Source organism: Hesperophylax consimilis, unplaced genomic scaffold, assembly GCF_061612785.1.
Source record: "Hesperophylax consimilis isolate HC1 unplaced genomic scaffold, BYU_Hcon_1.0 scaffold_34, whole genome shotgun sequence".
NCBI classification, from domain to species: Eukaryota; Metazoa; Arthropoda; class Insecta; order Trichoptera; family Limnephilidae; genus Hesperophylax; species Hesperophylax consimilis.
The window spans coordinates 639,096-658,780 of record NW_028301264.1 but is presented as its reverse complement, the minus strand read 5'-3'; the positions used below and the strand labels follow the sequence as shown (position 1 = coordinate 658,780).

Sequence of the window (19,685 nt, the reverse complement as noted above, 5' to 3'; positions counted from 1 at the left end):
ATGTCTAGGAGTGAGATAAGTGATAACTTACCTGACTCTACAGCCAGAGTTATGTCTGAAAGCATACGAAGTAGTCCGGTTTCAGTTGAGTTAAACTTTCTGTACGCAGATATACGTTTTGCGTTATCTACGTGTCAAAAAATATGGCTTGCATTTTCTTCTCTCCAAAGATTATTTTCATCAAAAATATCCGTGATGGTCTAATGTGATTTATTATAATCAAATTTGTTACTTCTCCGAAGGGGTCTCAATTTGACAAGTCCGTATTCTGACTTCTCTGTCGCCCAAATCCACAATTATTACATAAAATGCATTGGAACCCTGGGAAGACCTTTATCCAACATCGGTACGAGAAAAATACACTTAACCTCTACCAAGAGTCGTACGAGTTTTAGTGCATATGTTTCTTCCAATAAATATATTTTTTAATTGCACATATGTACGCCTCTGAAATCTAATTTTTCAACCGTCACCTTTTTCATAAATTAAAATGTATGCAAAGATTTACATGATATTCGAAACGGGTACGCAAGTATGCCTATCGCGTTCACATAAATATTAGATATTCTTTTCAAATTAATAATCAAACTAGGATTACCTTTGTACCCGTTTAATTTGACTGCGTTGGGAAATCACTGCTTTAACCCTTGCGTTGCATTGTCGTGTCAGGATGTTAATATTTATATTGAAATTACCCCCTAGAGGGGCGGGGGTGCCCCGGGAGGAGCCCCGGAAGCCTTGGGTACTACTTCAATCAAAACGGAAGTTGGTAACAATGAAAAGGATCGTGGTTCCTTTCCACGCACCACGCACTACTTCTTGAGACCTTTTCCTTCTGGGTGTAACTTACAATTGACCTGGACCTTAGGTCAAGTTATATTGTTCAAAGGTGTTGAAGGCGTCCAATTCCAAGTGTGAAAGGTCAAGCAAACCTTTGGTCAAAACATCCGGATGCAATTGACGCATAATCTATTATTGTATAAATCTGACACATTCAACCAGTATTATTTGTTGTTTCTGTTAGCAGCAGCTATTTGTAACGCGATACTCAAATGAATAATGAATGAATCAAATAAATGTGCAGTGGTAGTGGGAACAAATAGCTTTTGAAACTCTTCTGCATCTGGAACGTGAAAAACATCTCCACGCATAGTTACCGTTATTCTTTAGTTTTGTTTTCATATTTAAATTATATCGAATGAAAAGGTTTGGTCGAATTCGAAATCTTGATACCTTAACTAATTATTTTCCTAGGAAGTGATGTTCTTTTATTATGCCGCACGCATATGAAGATGAGATTGGTGTAAAAACGATCACAGAAAGACGAGTAAGATTTTTCATCCCAAGTAGGCTATTTTTTGTCTGGACTCTAGACATAGCCCAAATATCTGTGTAAATTCGTCATCGGCACTATAAATCTAAGATAGTCCTGATTGCCTTTAGGAAAAGTCTCCGCTCCTGCCGGTCTTCTGCTGTCTGTCTTCAAATATTTATGCCTAAAGGTCTAGGCCCTCGAACACTCTTTCGCCTTCGTCCTTACAGAGAAGTGTCTTTTGTGGTCAGCTCGCTTCTATTCTTGCCCTGCGGAGCGAGGTTTATAAATCCATTTTGAAATGCTTGCCTGTAATATATATTTATTTATTGGTATCCGTTGTAATGCTTGCCTGTAATATATATTTATTTATTGGTATCCGTTGTCCTCAGCAATGGGAGATGCTGGTCTTGCAGCTACTGCAGTGGCAGACTTATGCAGTCACCGCCTTTGACTACGTGGAGCACCTCCTCATCAGAACCCACTGGAGCAGCACCCGCCCACTAATGAGGAGACACGCCCACACGCTGGCTGCTCTCTGCTACAGAGGTAGGATTCTATATATTTCACTTCAGTCTTTGTATCCCATTGACTCATCGTTGCCATAACAATGTCATCAATCAAAACCCTGTAATCCATCATTAAACAAATTTTGTTCGTGTTATCGAATTTTATGGCCAAATGAATCAGCCATTTATCTGTACCTAAATAAATAAAGATTTATTAATTTTTCGGAATAACTTTTATTGAGTAAAACCTCAAATTGTAATATTTAAATATTGAAGACAATATTAGTGATTTTTTAAACGAAAATCTGAAACAGAAAAATCAGAAAAGGAAACGGTCACATCTGGGACTCGAACCCAGGACCCTTGTCTTTCCGGGACAATGCTCTACCAACTGCGCTAATGGGACCCTATCCTACTCGGTCACTTTTAACTGTATCGTACTTCGAATAAGAACTACCAACATTGTCTTCATTTTCTGCCAATAAAAATGTGCGGTGAAGAAAATGAAGACAATGTTGGTAGTTCTTATTCGAAGTACGATACAGTTAAAAGTGACCGAGTAGGATAGGGTCCCATTAGCTCAGTTGGTAGAGCATTGTCCCGGAAAGACAAGGGTCCTGGGTTCGAGTCCCAGATGTGACCGTTTCCTTTTCTGATTTTTCTGTTTCAGATTTTCGTTTAAAAAATCACTAATATTGTCTTCAATATTTAAATAAAGATTTGTTTTTATCGCAATACATATTATACATCCTCTGTTTGTTGGTTTCGTTTACTCAAAAGTAAAGACTTCAAATTAAATTTGGTTGGAATAATTTCTTTTCACGAATTTTAAAGGTAATACCCATCAATGTAATATATCATTGAAAAAGAAGATAATATTAATAAATCTAAACGAAACATTAAATAGAAAAATAAAAAAATGTAACGGTCTCAACTGGGCAACGAACCCAGGATCTCTGTCTTACCGGGACAACACCTCTAACCATTTGGCCATTGGAACCTAAATTATATAGCTTTCTAATATTTCTATTTTTGAGATAGATAATTCGTGGTTGAATTCCATTTTAATATATTATTATAAAAAAAATAAAAAACTTTATTCCACTTAATTTTATTTTGACCGTAACCGGTTTCAGCTCGTCAAAGCCACCTTCAGATTGGTACACAAAATTCTTAGTCTACGGTTTATATACACAACATATGGGGGAGGGGGGAGAGGGGTAGTTTATAGGGTTTTAATCAATTTTATTTGTTACTAAGTCGTTTAAGATTGTGGAATTTCTAAATATTTGGTAATTCCAGTAAGCTAATTACCTTGGGTTTGTAGCTCATTTCAATATTTATTAGGGAAAAAACCTCGCAGGTAATATGCATTATTAATGACCTAATTTTTTTGTCAAATCATTATTTATGATGGGATTATATTTGCTTTTTGAAAAGATACATGTTTACATTTGAGAAGTTATTATAGAAATTAAGAAAGTAGGGACTTAGCAACTGATACTAATAGCTTATTAATTACAAAGTCACTTATTGAAGGGGTACATGTTTACATTGAAGTAGGGATGGTCTAACCTTTTTTTTTTTAATAATAAATACTAAATTTTCATAATAATTTCAACATTAAAATATGTAGTTAGGTTAGACCATCCCTACTTCAATGTAAACATGTACCCCTTCAATAAGTAACTTTGTAATTAATAAGCTATTAGTATCAGTTGCTAAGTCCCTACTTTCTTAATTTCTATAATAATTTCTCAAATGTAAACATGTATCTTTTCAAAAAGCAAATATAATCCCATCATAAATAATGATTTGACAGTAAAATTAGGTCATTAATAATGCATATTACCTGTGAGGTTTTTTCCCTAATAAATATTGAAATGAGCTACAAACCCAAGGTAATTAGCTTACTGGAATTACCAAATATTTAGAAATTCCACAATCTTAAACGACTTAGTAACAAATAAAATTGATTAAAACCCTATAAACTACCCCCCTCCCCCATTATAACCAGATTTCAAGGTTAAGGGGCACGTTGCCATTATGATGGGATTTAATCCCTCAATAGGTAACATGATGATAAAAGAAGTAGTAATAAAAAGAGTTATGAATTACAACATATTATTTATTTCTACAGCGTACAAAACCAGAGCAAACTAGAGATCTCAAAATATTCATGATTGAAATTAATCCTAGGGCGTGTGCGTCGGACCGAAGGCCTTCCGCATCGGACTTTTTAATAATAGGTAGCAATGTTAAATGGTGTGACTAGAAAAGTGAATTAAGAATAAGTAACATGAAACGTGCGTGTGTGTGTGACAAAAGTATTCTGACCTGTTATAAAGAGTAGAGGGCGCCAAACATCATTTTACATGACGTTAAATTTAGATGAGAAAGCAATGACCAGCAAGACGATTATAATATGTTGCGTCATTGTTCCCCAAAAGATCGATGTCTCGAATGTTCGTCCAATGTCGTTTGTCGCGTTCGCTGCGTCTTCCGGGATTGCGTCTACAGCCGGCGGGAGCCGCATTGGTACTGGCCGCTCGGGCTCGCTCGAGTTGCCGTCTCACCTCTTCTTGCCAGAATTCAGTGTTTCCATACTCCGAATAATCTTGAAATGTAGCGGGTAGTAAAGAACTGCTACAATGCCCCCTCAGCCAAAAGACTTATGCCTATGAGTCTGAGGTTCGCCTGACACCTCGTGGCCAACAGGCCTTGAAACCACTCCTGCAGTAGAAATCAGTAGTTGCGTAAAGGAGGGCAGCAAGGGGCTTCAAAAATGACGACATGAGTTTCCGACGTCTATGTGGTGGAGCACCTCAGGTTCCAAGTTGTCCAAACAGGGCCCGTCCATTTCAGTTTCAGAAGTTGCCAGAGAAGGACAGCAAAGACGGACAGCATACTAAGATGATAAGTGATACTTCAGTCGCACCAGCACGAAAATGAAGAAGAAGCAAAGCAATCCAGATGATCCTGATGAGCGCATCATGTAGTACGTTGAGGGAAGATGATGATTGACTTGTTCAGTAGCACAGCACGGAGATGAAGAAGAAGCAGAGCAATCCAGATGATCCTGATGAGCTCATTATGTAGTAGGATGAGCGGAAGCAGAAGAAGTCTTCGTGAGAATGTTGGATGTCTAGCCTACCCGAACTGGTCATTGATTAAAGAAGCTAAAATTTATTAAAATAGCAAGCCCTTTTCAAGGAAAGAAGGTGCACACCTTACAAGCAAGAATTATAATATATTTACTTTATAATAAAAACACATAAATTTGTTTTTGACCACGATAGTTTTATTTTCACTCTACCGGTTTCGGAAGATCCCTTCCTTCGTCAGGAGAATATTTAAAACTAATCTACTACACAAAATATTGACACATAAATACAAAAATGTTAAGTGTTTGAGAGAGATGTCGACAAAGTGGAAGGGGTAATTACGGGAATTCCAGGAAGAACAGAGCGGTTAACTGGAAATATGTCAAGAATAGGACTATAAGACAGATTAATTTGGTTATTTATTATACTGGAGTTATTATTGTCAATAATAACTCAATCTCAAAATCAATCAGGAGATGTCTTCCCTCTGATGGAGCAAAGTCACTCATAAATTCGTTCGTCGTCTCACGTATGGACTATTGCAATAGTGCATATGCCGGCCTACCTCAGAAACAAATCAATAGAATCCAGTCAGTTTTTAATGCTGCGGCAAGAATGATTTTTGGTGAATCTAAGTATTGCCGTATAACCCCACTTCTAAGGGATCGCCTTCACTGGCTTCGATGCCCTGAAAGAATAGAGTTTAAGATCTGCTTAATGACCTTCAAAGCATTGCAAGGAATGGCGCCAGCATATATATCGGAACTATGTATCCGACAAAACTTAAGCAATAGACAGCTTACTCTAAGGTCAGCAGATCTAGATATTAGTAATCGTCTAATCGAACTTTCTAGGTCAAATCGAGCTGTTTACTATGATCGTTCTTTTAGTGTAACAGGCCCTCTCATCTGGAATAGACTTCCCTCAGCTCTTACTAATCTCCAGAATTTGGCTGAATTTAAACGAGCTTTAAAAACAAAATTATTTGAAAAATCTTACCATTTATAAATTTTAACTTCTTTTCAATATTTATAATAAGCCATATTCTAAAACTTCCGGTAATTGTTTGGTTTCGGTTGTCTCCTTATTGTACCTTTTTAGTGTCTGCTCAGAAAATTCTCATTTCTGAGCAAAAACTGCCTCCTGTTTTATGTTATGTTTTAGTTTTAATATTCGTGTTTTGTCCTGTCCTACTGTTATTGTTATTCTAAGTTTTGTCATCACTTTGTATAAACAGTGTATTTAGTGTTATAATATTAGATCTGTATTGGGTAAGGCACACTGTAGGAATAATTTTAAGAACTATTAACACTGAATTACCATTTTTTTAAAGTTTGTTATACGAGTAGTTAAGCGCACTTGAAGTGAAATGACACTAAACTGCGCTATATAAATTCCATGTTATTATTATTATTATTAACCGCTCTGTTCTTCCTGGAATTCCCGTAATTACCCCTTCCACTTTGTCGACATCTCTCTCAAACACTTAACATTTTTGTATTTATGTGTCAATATTTTGTGTAGTAGATTAGTTTTAAATATTCTCCTGACGAAGGAAGGGATCTTCCGAAACCGGTAGAGTGAAAATAAAACTATCGTGGTCAAAAACAAATTTATGTGTTTTTATTATAAATTATGATGAGCCACAAAGTGAATGCTTTTTACAATTACGTAATATATTTACTAATTGAAAAAGGTGATGCTCAAGTTGAAAACCTGAATAAAAACTCTAACAAACTGTTTTGTATTAAAAGTGACAGTTGTACATAGGCGAGGTAACCAACAATGAAAAATAAATTCCAAGGCCCAAAAAAATATAATAGTAAAACGTCATGATGACAAATGCAATTAATATTCAAAGGAAAATCTTCTTAAATAAGAAGAATTTACCGTAATATCGAAGATAACAGCTAAATAGTGTATAACCATACAAGTGAATGAAGCTAATAATCAAACCAAAAGCAATGGTAATTAAAAGTTTTGCACTACTTGACAATAGATGGCAGTAGTGTAGAAATAAATTTTAGATAGAAAATCAATAAATTTTCTTGTTAAAAAATATTGAATAAAAATCTAGAGTTTATAGAGCAATTATATAGAAATTAATCTAATCATAATTATTTTATTTTCAAGCACATATTCTTCCGTCACAGAGCGAACCAGCGAATGACTGAAGAATACCGTAGAAAATTGACGAAACACATGATTCGTTCCATACTTTTCCGAGCTCTGGAAAAGCAGGGAAGGAATCAAATTACGAAGAAAATGTTAAAACATGCACTACAATTAAATATGTAAAACATAAAACCCATTACAGAACCAACCACCATAAACCTGTGAAAGTGATAATGGCTTACCGACTATTGATATTGAAATTTTCATAAAAAAATCAACAAAAATATCTTAATTGTAAGCCTGATGAGGGCTATCATGTGCTAAAGAGCCTAAGCCATTATAATGCCACAATAACTCTCCAAAATAAGTGCTGAGGTGACAGCATCAAGATAGAAGTATATTTCCTTCGAATGTAACAATAATCACAGTGACAACAGTTCGTGTTTACACTTTGCTCTTGCAAAAAAACTAAAAAAAACCTCCGAATTCGTGTGCAAACAGTATCTATATGGAAAATTTAAGTGCAAAAAAAGTTTATTTGATAAAACAGTAATAAAATAATACTATTCTAGCGGATTCTAAACATTTTTATCGAAAGTTTTAAAACAACCTAAGATTGTGTGTTTGTTCTCATTGAAATGTCCATCCCACCGATGCCTGATGAATGCTGCCATCGGCGTAAAAAAAGAATGCTGGACATGATGACGTCCCCATTACAAAAAAAGGCCCCGGGAATGATTTCTCCAGTGGTTGAAGATGAGGAATCTGACAGGGCATTGGACTATTCCGACGTGTCTGAAAATGAGAGTGAAATCCCAGTGTCCTCAGTCCAGATACTGAACGACACTGAAGCAAGTCTAAGAGCACTCCAAGATGTCCTTGCTGAAAAGCAGTCAAGAGTCTCAAAGGATCAACAACTGCGGATAAGCGCATATGTATCCGCTGTATTCAGAACAGTTTCACAGCTGTTATTGGAACGAGAGGGCTTCAAAGCTGATCTGGCAACAGTCAATGCCAAATTAATAGTGGCAAAGGGAGAGATCGCGATTGAAAAAGCAGAAAACCAACACAGGTTAGAAAAAATATTGCAGTTGGAGTCGGATCTAGGACCAGTGATGCGTAGAGTAGCCGATGCCACGGAAGCAAGCCTATCATTTGCCGATATTGTGAAAAATGGCCCACAGAAGATGATACCATCAATCAACCGCTCAGGACTTAACGTTGGGACCCCCAAACCTGCTGTTTGCATCTTCCCAAAGCTGGATTCTACAAAAGATAGCGACGATACGAAACAGCTACTAAAAGATACATTACGACCATCAGAACTTGGAATCCGTGTGACGGGCATTAGGAGCATTCGAAACAAAGGCGTTGTAATTCATACTGCAACACAAGAAGATCAGGATAAAATTCTGAAAACCCCATGTCTAGCAAACTCGGACACTCTAAGCGCTCGATTACCAACAAAACGGCTTCCAAGGGTGATCTTCTTCAACGTTCCTCGTGACCTAACGGACGAGTGCTTCCTGAAAAATGCCTTAGCAGGAACCCAGGACAAAGCAGGCCTAGATTTCGCAGTAAAAAGTTGCAAGCTAAGTCACCTTGCTGGCGCTCGAACTGGATCAACTTGCCACCGGGTCTTCGAGGTTCCTGCCCACATTCGTCACGTGCTGGTGGAGCAGGGGAAAGTCTTTGTGGACTGGAATGTGTGCCGTGTTCGTGACTTCATTGGACTTACAGTGTGCTCCAAGTGCCAAATGATCGGACATTCCTTCAAGTTTTGCAAGGACCAGCAAAGATGTGGACACTGCGCAGGCCAAGGTCACGCCCGGATAAACTGCCCAAAAGCCGCCGCCGAGCCTGTCTGCGCCACCTGTACAAGATTTGGGAAACCCGCTGCACATCCGACTGGAGACAAGGACTCCTGCCCGGCCTACAAGGCTGCCCTTGCCAAGGACTTTGCAACTATTGATTATGGCGTCTAATTACATTGAAGAAGATGACGAGGTAGATTACGAAAATACTCATAATTTCTGTGATTGGCTAAAGTTTCATAGCAACTACAATATGGAAAATATTAATATTGTTCAGTTGAATGTTAGATCAATTTATAAATACTGGGATACTTTGAATGTCTACTTAAATACTTGTTGGAAGCATATTCATGTGTTAATGTTATGTGAAACAGCTATAACACCGAATCTTGTCTGTCTGTATAATATTCCTGGATTTAATTGTTACAACTATTGCCGAACTAAAAAATCTGGAGGAGGTATATTGCTATAATATGTTCGAAATGAATTCACATTTCAACAGAAAACAATAGAAACAAATCATTTTGAATGTGTTCTTGGCTCTATGACACTTCCAAACAAGAGTATTTTAAACATCATAGCAATATACCGCCCCCCCAACTGTAGCCAACAACAATTTCTTAATGAAATATCTGACATTCTGCATACTATAAGCCCCAAAGAAAATGTTTTACTTATAGGAGATATTAATCTAGACTTGTTAAATTGTCAAAACCCTATTATTATGGCATATGAAAATATAATGTCGGATAATTATTTAATCAAATGTATTTGTGACGTAACTAGAGAAGCAGTTTTAGCAGGAAAAGTTACTCGTACTTGTTTAGACCACATATTTGTCCGATTTAACAGTGGATGTAAACAAAGCGATTCTCTTTCCTCATGTGTATGTAATAATATTACTATAGCAGATCACTTTTTAACTGCAGTTAATATTAAATATAGTGCAAGGAAAGAAGCCCCAGAACACGGGGAAAGAATTTCGTTTTTATCGCAAAACAAAATCGACAAAAACATTCATAATTTTAAGTGGCACTCCTTGCTTGAGGAACAAGACTGCAATATACTATATAGTAAAATTAAAAACAACTTTAAGAATTTGTATGAACAGAGTAAAATCGTTATGAATTATAAACCCAAAAAAAGACCTCTGTCAATAAAACCTTGGATAACTTCTAATATCTTAGAAAACATAAAAAAAAAGATTCATTGTACAGAAGGTGGAAGAATTTTCCTAGCAATCAATTCTTTGAATTGGAATATAAAACTTTCAGAAATAAGGTGACAAAAGAAATTATTAAATGTAAGTCTACCTTTTTTAGCAATAAATTCAAAAATTATTTTGGAAATACAAAATAAACTTGGGATGAAATAAATAAATTATTAGGACGCAAGTCCAAAAGTAGTTGTGACGAAATAATCTCGAAATATATGTTAAATACGAATAATGAAGAAACCGTAGCAGATAAGTTTGTTGAATATTTTACAAATAGTGTTAGCTTTATGATACATAAATGTGATTATTTAGCATCGACCGTCAGGCCGAATGAAGTGCAACATAGTATGTACCTACCCAGAGCTACCTGCCAAGAAATCAATATTATTGTTAGCAAATTAAACAATTCAAAGTCACCAGGGATTGACAACATTCGAATGTTTGACATTAAGACACATATTAATATTTTAGGGCCTGTTATAACACACTTTATCAATTTAATTTTATCGCAAGCAGTAATACCAGATGAACTAAAAAGTAGCATCATTAGGCCAATTTACAAAGGGGGCAAACATACAGATATTCAAAATTATAGGCCAATAAGCATATTTTTTTTTATTTTTTTTTTTTTATTTTAAATACATAAACGGCTATACTGCCTTTTATAAATAAACATATAACAGAGTACAAAAGTAAGAAAAATAATATAATTACATAATAATAGTTTTAAACTTAAAAATAACATACAATTATTTTGTGTATCACTACCAAAAATAACAAAAAAATAACAATGAGAAATATCATCATTTCATTTCAACATGTCTATATTGTGTATATAAAGTTACATTATGGAAAAATAATTTTTGAGTGCATGTTTATATTGCGCTAATTTTAAAAAATAAATGTCGCCGATGTTGGCATGTTCATTTCCCAAAATGTGTAATCGACTGATTGGTGAGTAATAATGTGATAATGTGTGTGTGTTATTATAGTAGAACGGTAGAGTCAGTCTATTGTAAGCGCGACCAGGGCAATGAAATCGTATTAGTTCTATTAAATCAGGGGTATCCAGGACCGAGTGAATTATTTTATATAATATTAATAGATCACAAATTTTTCTGCGATCTGATAAATTTACGAGATTAGTCCAGTTTAATAACAAATTATAGTCCACGGATTCTCTTGGAATACCTAATTTAAAATTAATATACCTAAGGAATCTATGCTGGACTTTTTCAATCGCTTGAATATGGATATTGTAATGTGGAGCCCAAATCGTAGAGTTATATTCCAAAATGCTTCTCACTAACGTTATGTATAAAATGCGAATAGTATCAATTTGCCAATTTGCAATATTGCCAGCCCTAGAAAAAATACTTGAAAAATACATTTCCATAAAACTTAATAAATATCTAGAATCTTTCTCTTTGTTGGATCCCAACCAATATGGATTTCAAAAGAAAAAAAGTACGGAAATGCTGCTTCAGGAATTTTCAAATCACATAAATTATGAATTAAATCTAAAAAAACAAGTGTTGGTTTTATTCATAGATAACTCTAAGGCATTTGATACCATTGATACAAATAAACTATTAGAAACACTGGAGGCAATAGGAATTAGAGGAAAGCTGCTAGTTTTATTAAAAAATTTACTAACTGATCGACAAATAAGAGTAAAAATTCTTAAAAAATTTAGCAAAAGAAAATATATCTCAACAGGTGTTGCACAGGGGTCAATTCTAGGGCCAACCCTTTATATTATTTATGTCTCAATTATGAGAAAATTGTTTTCATTCGCTAAACATTTTGTATATGCAGACGATACGGCACTCGTAATATCGCACGAAGATCTGGTTACTGCAATGAACCTTATGCAACATGATTTTATTGCCCTACTGAAATGGTCGCATGATGCAGGCCTCTTTATAAACGCCAAAAAAACTAAAATTATGCACATCAGATCTCCACACGCCAGATGTAATGTAATTCCTTCATTATATACACACACATTTGACTGCATACATAAAAATGTTGCACAGCCCTGTTCATGTGAAACCATTGATTTTGTCAAAAGTTATGTATATTTGGGTGTTACTATTGACTGCTACATGAAATGGGATATACACATTGCTAATGTTTGTAAACGTCTACGAGCTATTGTGGGTAGGATTTATAAAATAAAATATTTCGTGCCTATAAGTACTTTAAAGTTAATCTACTTGTTCCGTAACGCCGATCGCTTTTGACAGGCTGTGTGATAACCAATCGTATCGTCAGAAATTAAACTGTATAGTTTAATTTCGCACATGTCAGCTGGAATCACGGAGGCCGTGGGCCGACCAGTCGCACAAAAACCGTTCGTCCCGTCATAACAACATTGCCGGTTCCTTATCGAAATAATTATCTTACGTATTTTTTATCGCAATTTAATCTAAAATAACGAGTGCTACCAACCACGCTAAACGTTCCAGTGCTGACAGATGATGCTCACTATGCAGATTTCACCATCTCCTCCCGGTAAGTTGATTGTGAATTAACGTTATGCATTGTGTTCTCGCATCGCCTGTCACAAGCTATATAATTAATTTATACTTTATCTGTGTGGAATAGCCCTGTAAAGGGCGGCTATTCCAACCCCTGTTCGTTTTTCGAACATTTTTGGTGCCGAAACCAGGGAACTTTAAGATTATTATCTATCTATGCCAAAACGGATAATGCTGTGGAATGTTTCTTAAATTTTTAATAATAATCAATTCGAACAGTAATTAGGTAGGTACCTAGCTCTTGAGTATTTACGACCTACCGCGCATATAATTGTAATAGATTATATTATTATTATTTATTTTCGTTTCGTTTTTGGGTACGTTTCCAATCGTGTTTATTCAACATGGCCCCAGCAATTCAAATATTGCGCCGGAAACGGACATTAGCGAATAATAGATTACTCAAGACACATGAAATAGCAAAAAGCGCTTTGCACGATGCAACTAAGTGCAACTTACTGTTAGCGCATTATACTACTCTGGAAAAGATAGTTCTTGAATTTGAAACGTCTCACGCGGAAATATTAGCTTTAGATGACACAAACGAAATTGATGAGGATAAAATTCGCGAAACCTTTGATGAGATGTATTATCAAATTGTCGAAATTTACCAGGAGTTAACCAGTCAGCCTCTCGATTGTAAGACCGCGAATGCGTGCACAAACGTTAAATTACCAAAAATAAACATTCCAATATTTTCTGGAAATGTCAAGCAATGGCCCGAATTTTACGACATGTTTAACGCTCTGATTCATGAAAACAAATCTTTATCCAACATCGAACGCATGCAGTATTTGTTCTCATGTTTATCTGGAGAAGCTTTAGGGTTAATTCGGACATTTCCAGTACAAGGAGCTCACTACGTTGAAGCATATCAAAGATTAATCGCGCGCTATCGTAACGCGCGTGAACTCGCATTTACGTGTTGGCGGGAAATGCTAAATTTAAATTTTCCGCCCAACGATCCTTTTGAATTCCGTCGCGTGTTCGATGTATTTAATGAGGATTTAACAATTTTAAAAGAATTGGATCTCCCAACAGATAATTGGGACTTCGTGCTTTGTTATTTAATTCTGTCGAAATTAGATTCACCTACAAGATGCGCATTCGAACAACTTCAGTCTCCTACCAAGCTGCCTTCATATTTGAAACTCAAAGAGTTTCTTTATAACAAATGCGAAGCTCTTGTACGAGACTTACATTTTTCAACTCGCGATAGCAGTACTATTGACAAACCTCTTGCACGGAACTTTAATCAGGCTGCCAAAAAACTCACTTCAGCGCTTCTTTGCGATCTTAAGAAAGGACAGCCTAAAACAAATAGGTCCTCGAACTCCACCACTTATCTGAAATGCTCCTGTTGCGGGGAAGACCACTCCATTTCCAAGTGCAAGGTATTTGCACTCAAGTCAGTTCAGGATCGCGTACAGTTTGTTCAATCACACCGTTGGTGTTTCAATTGTCTTCATTCTTCTCATTATCTTAAAGATTGTAAATCTTTGTTTACATGTCAAAAATGTCAGCAAAAACATCATACTTTGCTTCATCGAGACGAAAACGCTTCTTTGGAAGATCAGCATCAACACTCCACGACGTCTACGGACCAGGAGACGTCTTCCGACTCTAAAATTCAGGTCCTCACCAACTTAGGAGACAAGTCCATAGTACTTTTGTCAACCGCCAATGTTGGCATTCGCGATTCATCCGGCCGTTTCCAAACCTTTCGCGCATTGATCGATTCGGGCAGTCAAGCTCACTTCATCACCGATCGTGCTGCGGAGCTCGTAGGCATCCCTCGTCAAGCCAGTTCTCAGAGAGTTAGCGGCTTAGGCCAATCTTCCGCAACCACGTCGGGAGTCATTCAATTAGAGATCGGTGTCAAGGGACGGGTTCTCTTCAACATCAAGGCACTTACGCTGCCTAGTATCTGCGGCAACATGCCAACTGTTCGTCTAGATAAGTCATCGTGGCATCAGTTGAGAAACTTGCCTCTTGCCGATCCTGACTGTCACAAACCGGGACCGATTGATCTTCTTCTGGGTGCTGAGGTTTTCTCTTCTCTTCTGAGACCTGGTAATGTGAATGGTGGTCCACGTCAGCCATCAGCTTTCAATTCTGCATTTGGTTGGCTTCTTCTAGGTTCAGTTGGTTCGAACACTGCTCATGAAACGAAATCTTTCATCGTTACTAACGAGGACCGGCTTCACGAAGAGGTCCAGCAACTGTGGGAGTTAGACACCATTCCCCAATCTTCACACCTTACTCCTGAGGAACAACTTTGTGAACAAATGTACTGCACTGACCACTCACGGGACGGATCTTCGGGAAGATACATCGTATCCTTGCCTTTCCGAGAAAGGGGAAGGGATATCTCTTTCCCAGGGTCGCGTGAGATCGCTTTACGCAGATTCCATTCACTCGAGCGCAAACTCATAGCAAATCCAACCTTACGTGAACAACATTCTGCTTTCATGACTGATTATTTACACAGTGGTCACATGACTCGTGTTCCTGGAAAAGATTTGCACAAGGGAAAGTATCACACACCTCATCATTGCATTCTTCGTCCAGGCAGCGCTAGCACTTACCTAAGAATGGTTTTTGACGCCTCAGCGACGGATGTGAACGGATCCTCGTTAAATGATACCTTGCTTATCGGTCCAAAGCTTCAAAAGAACCTGCTGGAGCTTTTGCTAAAATTCCGTATACTATCGGTAGTGTTTACGGCTGATGTACGACAAATGTATCGCCAAATATTGGTTCAAGAACCAGATCGTGCTTTCCAAAGAATATTTTGGCGTTTTCATTCGTCGGAACCCATCCAAGAGTACCAACTAAACACTGTAACCTATGGTGTCTCCTCCGCCCCATTTTTAGCCTGTCGTACTGTCAAACAGTTGACCAAATATGAAGGTTATGATTTACCGCTAGCGCGTCGTGTGCTAACTTCGGATATTTACATAGATGACATCGTCACCGGTTGTAACAGCTTGGAACAAGCTCAACAAACGAAAACCGAAGTTATCGAGCTGTTCAAACGAGGTCAATTCGAATTGCGGAAGTGGGCTAGTAACAAACCAGAATTCCTCGCCGATCTGCCTCCGGAATACTGCCTCAATTACTTGCGAATCATGGATGTTTACGATAAAGTCCAAATATATTTGGTTTGCGCCAAGTCTCGAGTCGCCCCCACAAAAAAGATTTCATTGCCTCGCCTTGAACTGTGTGCGGCAGTTCTTCTAGCAGATCTATTAAAATTCGTCAAAGATTTATACGTACCATTGCTTCCGATCTCCAATACCTTTGCGTGGTCGGATTCAACCATCGTGCTCGCCTGGTTACGTTCTCTTTCGTGTCGCTGGAAGACTTTTGTGGCTAACCGTGTCAGTTACATTCAAGATGCCCTCGAAGGGACTTCCTGGCATCACGTGTCATCTGGAGATAATCCAGCGGATGTCGCTTATTGTGGTCAATCCTCAGCCGATCTGATCGATCACACGTTATGGTGGGCGGGGCCTTCGTGGCTGATCCAGTCATCCGATTCTTGGCCGTCGTTCGATGGCAATTTCGACGAAATTGAACTTCACTCTGAGGAACGAGTTCGATCTTTATTTGTCCAACAGGACGAAAATCTGGTGGACCTATTACTAGTTAAATTTTCTTCGATTCGGAAGATCCAACGCATTCTCGGTTACTGTCTTAGATTCATCTACAACCTACAGAATAAAGAATCTCGTCGTTTGTATCTTCCATTAAACCGTGCCGAAATTCACACTTCACTTTTGACAGTAGTTAAACGCACTCAACATGTACATTTTAATGATGATATCACGCGCTTGAAAGAGGGCAACCTTATGTCGAAACAAATGCGGAAGCTTAATCCCTTCATTGACGACCACGGTGTGCTCAGGGTGGGTGGCAGGTTATCTCGATCCGGGCTCGAATTCGAGTATAAACATCCTGCCCTACTTCCTCGCGAATCTAAGCTTACTTCTCTTGTGATAGACGCTCTAAATCGAGAACATTGTCACCCAGGCCCCGACGGCGCCGGCGTTGTTCGTATCGCTACGGTTCGTACATCGAATGGTTCTCTTCTCACGAGACCATTAACCAAATTATGTCCATTGCCTAGTCAATGTGACTAATCATCTTCGCTCCGTGGCGCATTCTTTCTTATCATTTTCATTATTATTATTAATATATATATTTTTTCTTTTCTTTCTCTTCTCTTTTTCACCGTTTCTTCGTTCACGCAACGTTCCACAGCATTGCCCGTTTCGTTTTCTAAATTTTCTTTAAAATACACGTTGTTGTATTTTGGTGGGCGGAATGTTCCGTAACGCCGATCGCTTTTGACAGGCTGTGTGATAACCAATCGTATCGTCAGAAATTAAACTGTATAGTTTAATTTCGCACATGTCAGCTGGAATCACGGAGGCCGTGGGCCGACCAGTCGCACAAAAACCGTTCGTCCCGTCATAACAACATTGCCGGTTCCTTATCGAAATAATTATCTTACGTATTTTTTATCGCAATTTAATCTAAAATAACGAGTGCTACCAACCACGCTAAACGTTCCAGTGCTGACAGATGATGCTCACTATGCAGATTTCACCATCTCCTCCCGGTAAGTTGATTGTGAATTAACGTTATGCATTGTGTTCTCGCATCGCCTGTCACAAGCTATATAATTAATTTATACTTTATCTGTGTGGAATAGCCCTGTAAAGGGCGGCTATTCCAACCCCTGTTCGTTTTTCGAACACTACTTATCTCTGGCTGAATCCACTATACGTTATGGAATTACTTCTTGGGGACATTCTTGTAAAACTAATATAAGCTATATACAAACATTACAAAACTCCATTATAAAATTGTTAATCCATAAATATGACAATCAACACAGAAGTAACATTAAATTAATATACAAGTGTCTGAATATTTTACCTGTCAGAGGATTATTGTTTTATAATATTGTAAGTCAACATGTTATATTTTTTTTTTTTTTTTTTTTTTACAGTAATACCGCACAAGAGTCCCAACTGCTCCCGTCTGGAGCCAGTGAGACTATGGCATCCCCAATTGGGGTATGTTGTGAGGCTGAGGGTATTGGGGAGGGGAGGGAGATGGGGAAGAGGAAGGTGGGGAAGTACCTGGCTATTCAGATCTGGTCACCAAACACGGCTAAAGCCATTTCAAGCAACGTTTCAATTCTGAATGGTGGTCTTACACCAGGGCGATACTGAGAGTATCTTCCACTCTGGAACGTGCCGCAAATATACTATATATTATTTTAAATGAATTAATTGTGAAATAACACAAATTAATCAAATAAAATTTATTTGCGCACGCCGGGTTCGAACCCGCGACCTTCGGATCTGTAGTCAAAAGCGTATACCACTAGACCACGCCGGCCGTCAATATTGTCTGATTCATTGTATAGGGAAAGAGTTTGCCATAAACATAACACAAGATTCACTCAAAATGAAGGACTGGTAGTTCCGAAATGTACTAATAAATATGGTGAAAGAACTTTAAACTATATAGTACCCAAATTTTTTAACCTATTACCAATGACAATTAAAAATAAAAACATGTATACTGCTAATGTTAAATATGATCTAAGGAAATGGTTATTGGATAATAATGATTTATACTGATGCCCCTGAAATGGAATTCATATTGTTAGAAAATGGAAAAACAATTATTTTGTAATACCTGACTACCTACCTCTATTTATGAAACTATTGATGTACTTGTTGATGATACTAATTTGTTCATACATTTATTTTTACTTGCTTATTATATAAGGCTTTTATGCTGCTATTTAAACTTTTCTGCAATGTAACCAATTTATGTAATTATGTACCGTTCAAATTGTATCTTATGATTTTATAAATGTTGTCTCTATGTCCCTGCTGACAAACTACATAAGTAGTTTAGCGGGTTTAAATGTGAATAAAAAAAAAAAAATAAAAAAAAAACATACTCCAACACAACAGAAGAGCTGGTATGCTTATGTGTGAAAACAAAAGCATGAAGCTCATGAGCTTATGATAAGGTCACTCAACAAGACATGACAACTTAATAAGTAAGGTCGAGCGCAAAATAAGCACATCTTAATCAATTATACTGAGAAAAACAGCGGTAAACAATAATCATAACGATGAGAGCGGATCCTCTTAAGAGAAATAGATGTGTATGACAATTTTCAGACAAAACACAATAACAATAGATAATAATCATTAGAAATGATGACATAGTAACATACAAAGCAGGTTGAAAAAGAGGAATGGAATTCTTCAGGGAAAGAAAACCATTACTCCCAATCAACAAGGTATCAAAAAGGAAATAAGTTTCCTATACCCACGTGATCAGTGTAGGTACCAGAAACCCGTTCACTTTTCCCTTTGTAAATAATAATAAAAACAATTAATTTTCTGCCCTAATTAAATCTTTAATATGGAATGTTCCAATAGGCTTTCCCTTCATATCTGCCAGTTTGTAAACGACGGCCGAGACCTTATCAATAATTTTGCTTCTTAAAAATTTTGGAGCAAGTTTAGCGGAGAAATGCTTAGAAGCATCGGACAACACGAAAGAGCGTCTCCAAACAATATCACCAACTTTGAATTCCACATGCCTTCTACGAAGGTCATAGTGAACCTTATTCCGTTCGTAAGATTGACGTAAACACGTCCTAACTTGGCAGAAAATGTCATTTAGCTCAGAAACGTCTTGAGCCCATGTGTCACGTTTCAAGAATGTTAAATCTTCCGAAGAAAAATCAGGTGATTTGTAATCTTTGCCTGAAATAATGGCTTCCCTGCCAAAATTTAAAAAGAAAGGGGTGTAACCCGTTACCTCATGTACAGCAGTGTTAATAGCAAGCTCTATTTCAGGTAAATGATTTGCCCAAGTTCGATGATCCGTTCCCACGTACGAACTTAAGGCTGTAACTAAAACTCTGTTAATTCTCTCTACAGGATTATTCTGTGGATGATATCTACAGTTAAAAAACATGTGACGTACATGATATCTGTCAACTAAATGTTTCAATTCTTTCGAAATG

At 37.2% G+C, this 19,685-nt stretch overlaps 1 protein-coding gene across 1 annotated transcript in view; it reads left to right on the top strand.

Annotated features, from left to right (window-relative positions):
• Nucleotides 1–19,685, top strand: part of LOC149409154 (G1/S-specific cyclin-D2-like) — a 267,827-nt gene that overhangs the window by 152,129 nt on the left and 96,013 nt on the right. Inside the window, exon 3 of the mRNA XM_089650087.1 lies at nt 1,705–1,861. Within this exon, the coding sequence (XP_089506213.1) occupies nt 1,705–1,861 (157 nt within the window). The remainder of the gene's footprint in view (nt 1–1,704; nt 1,862–19,685) is intronic.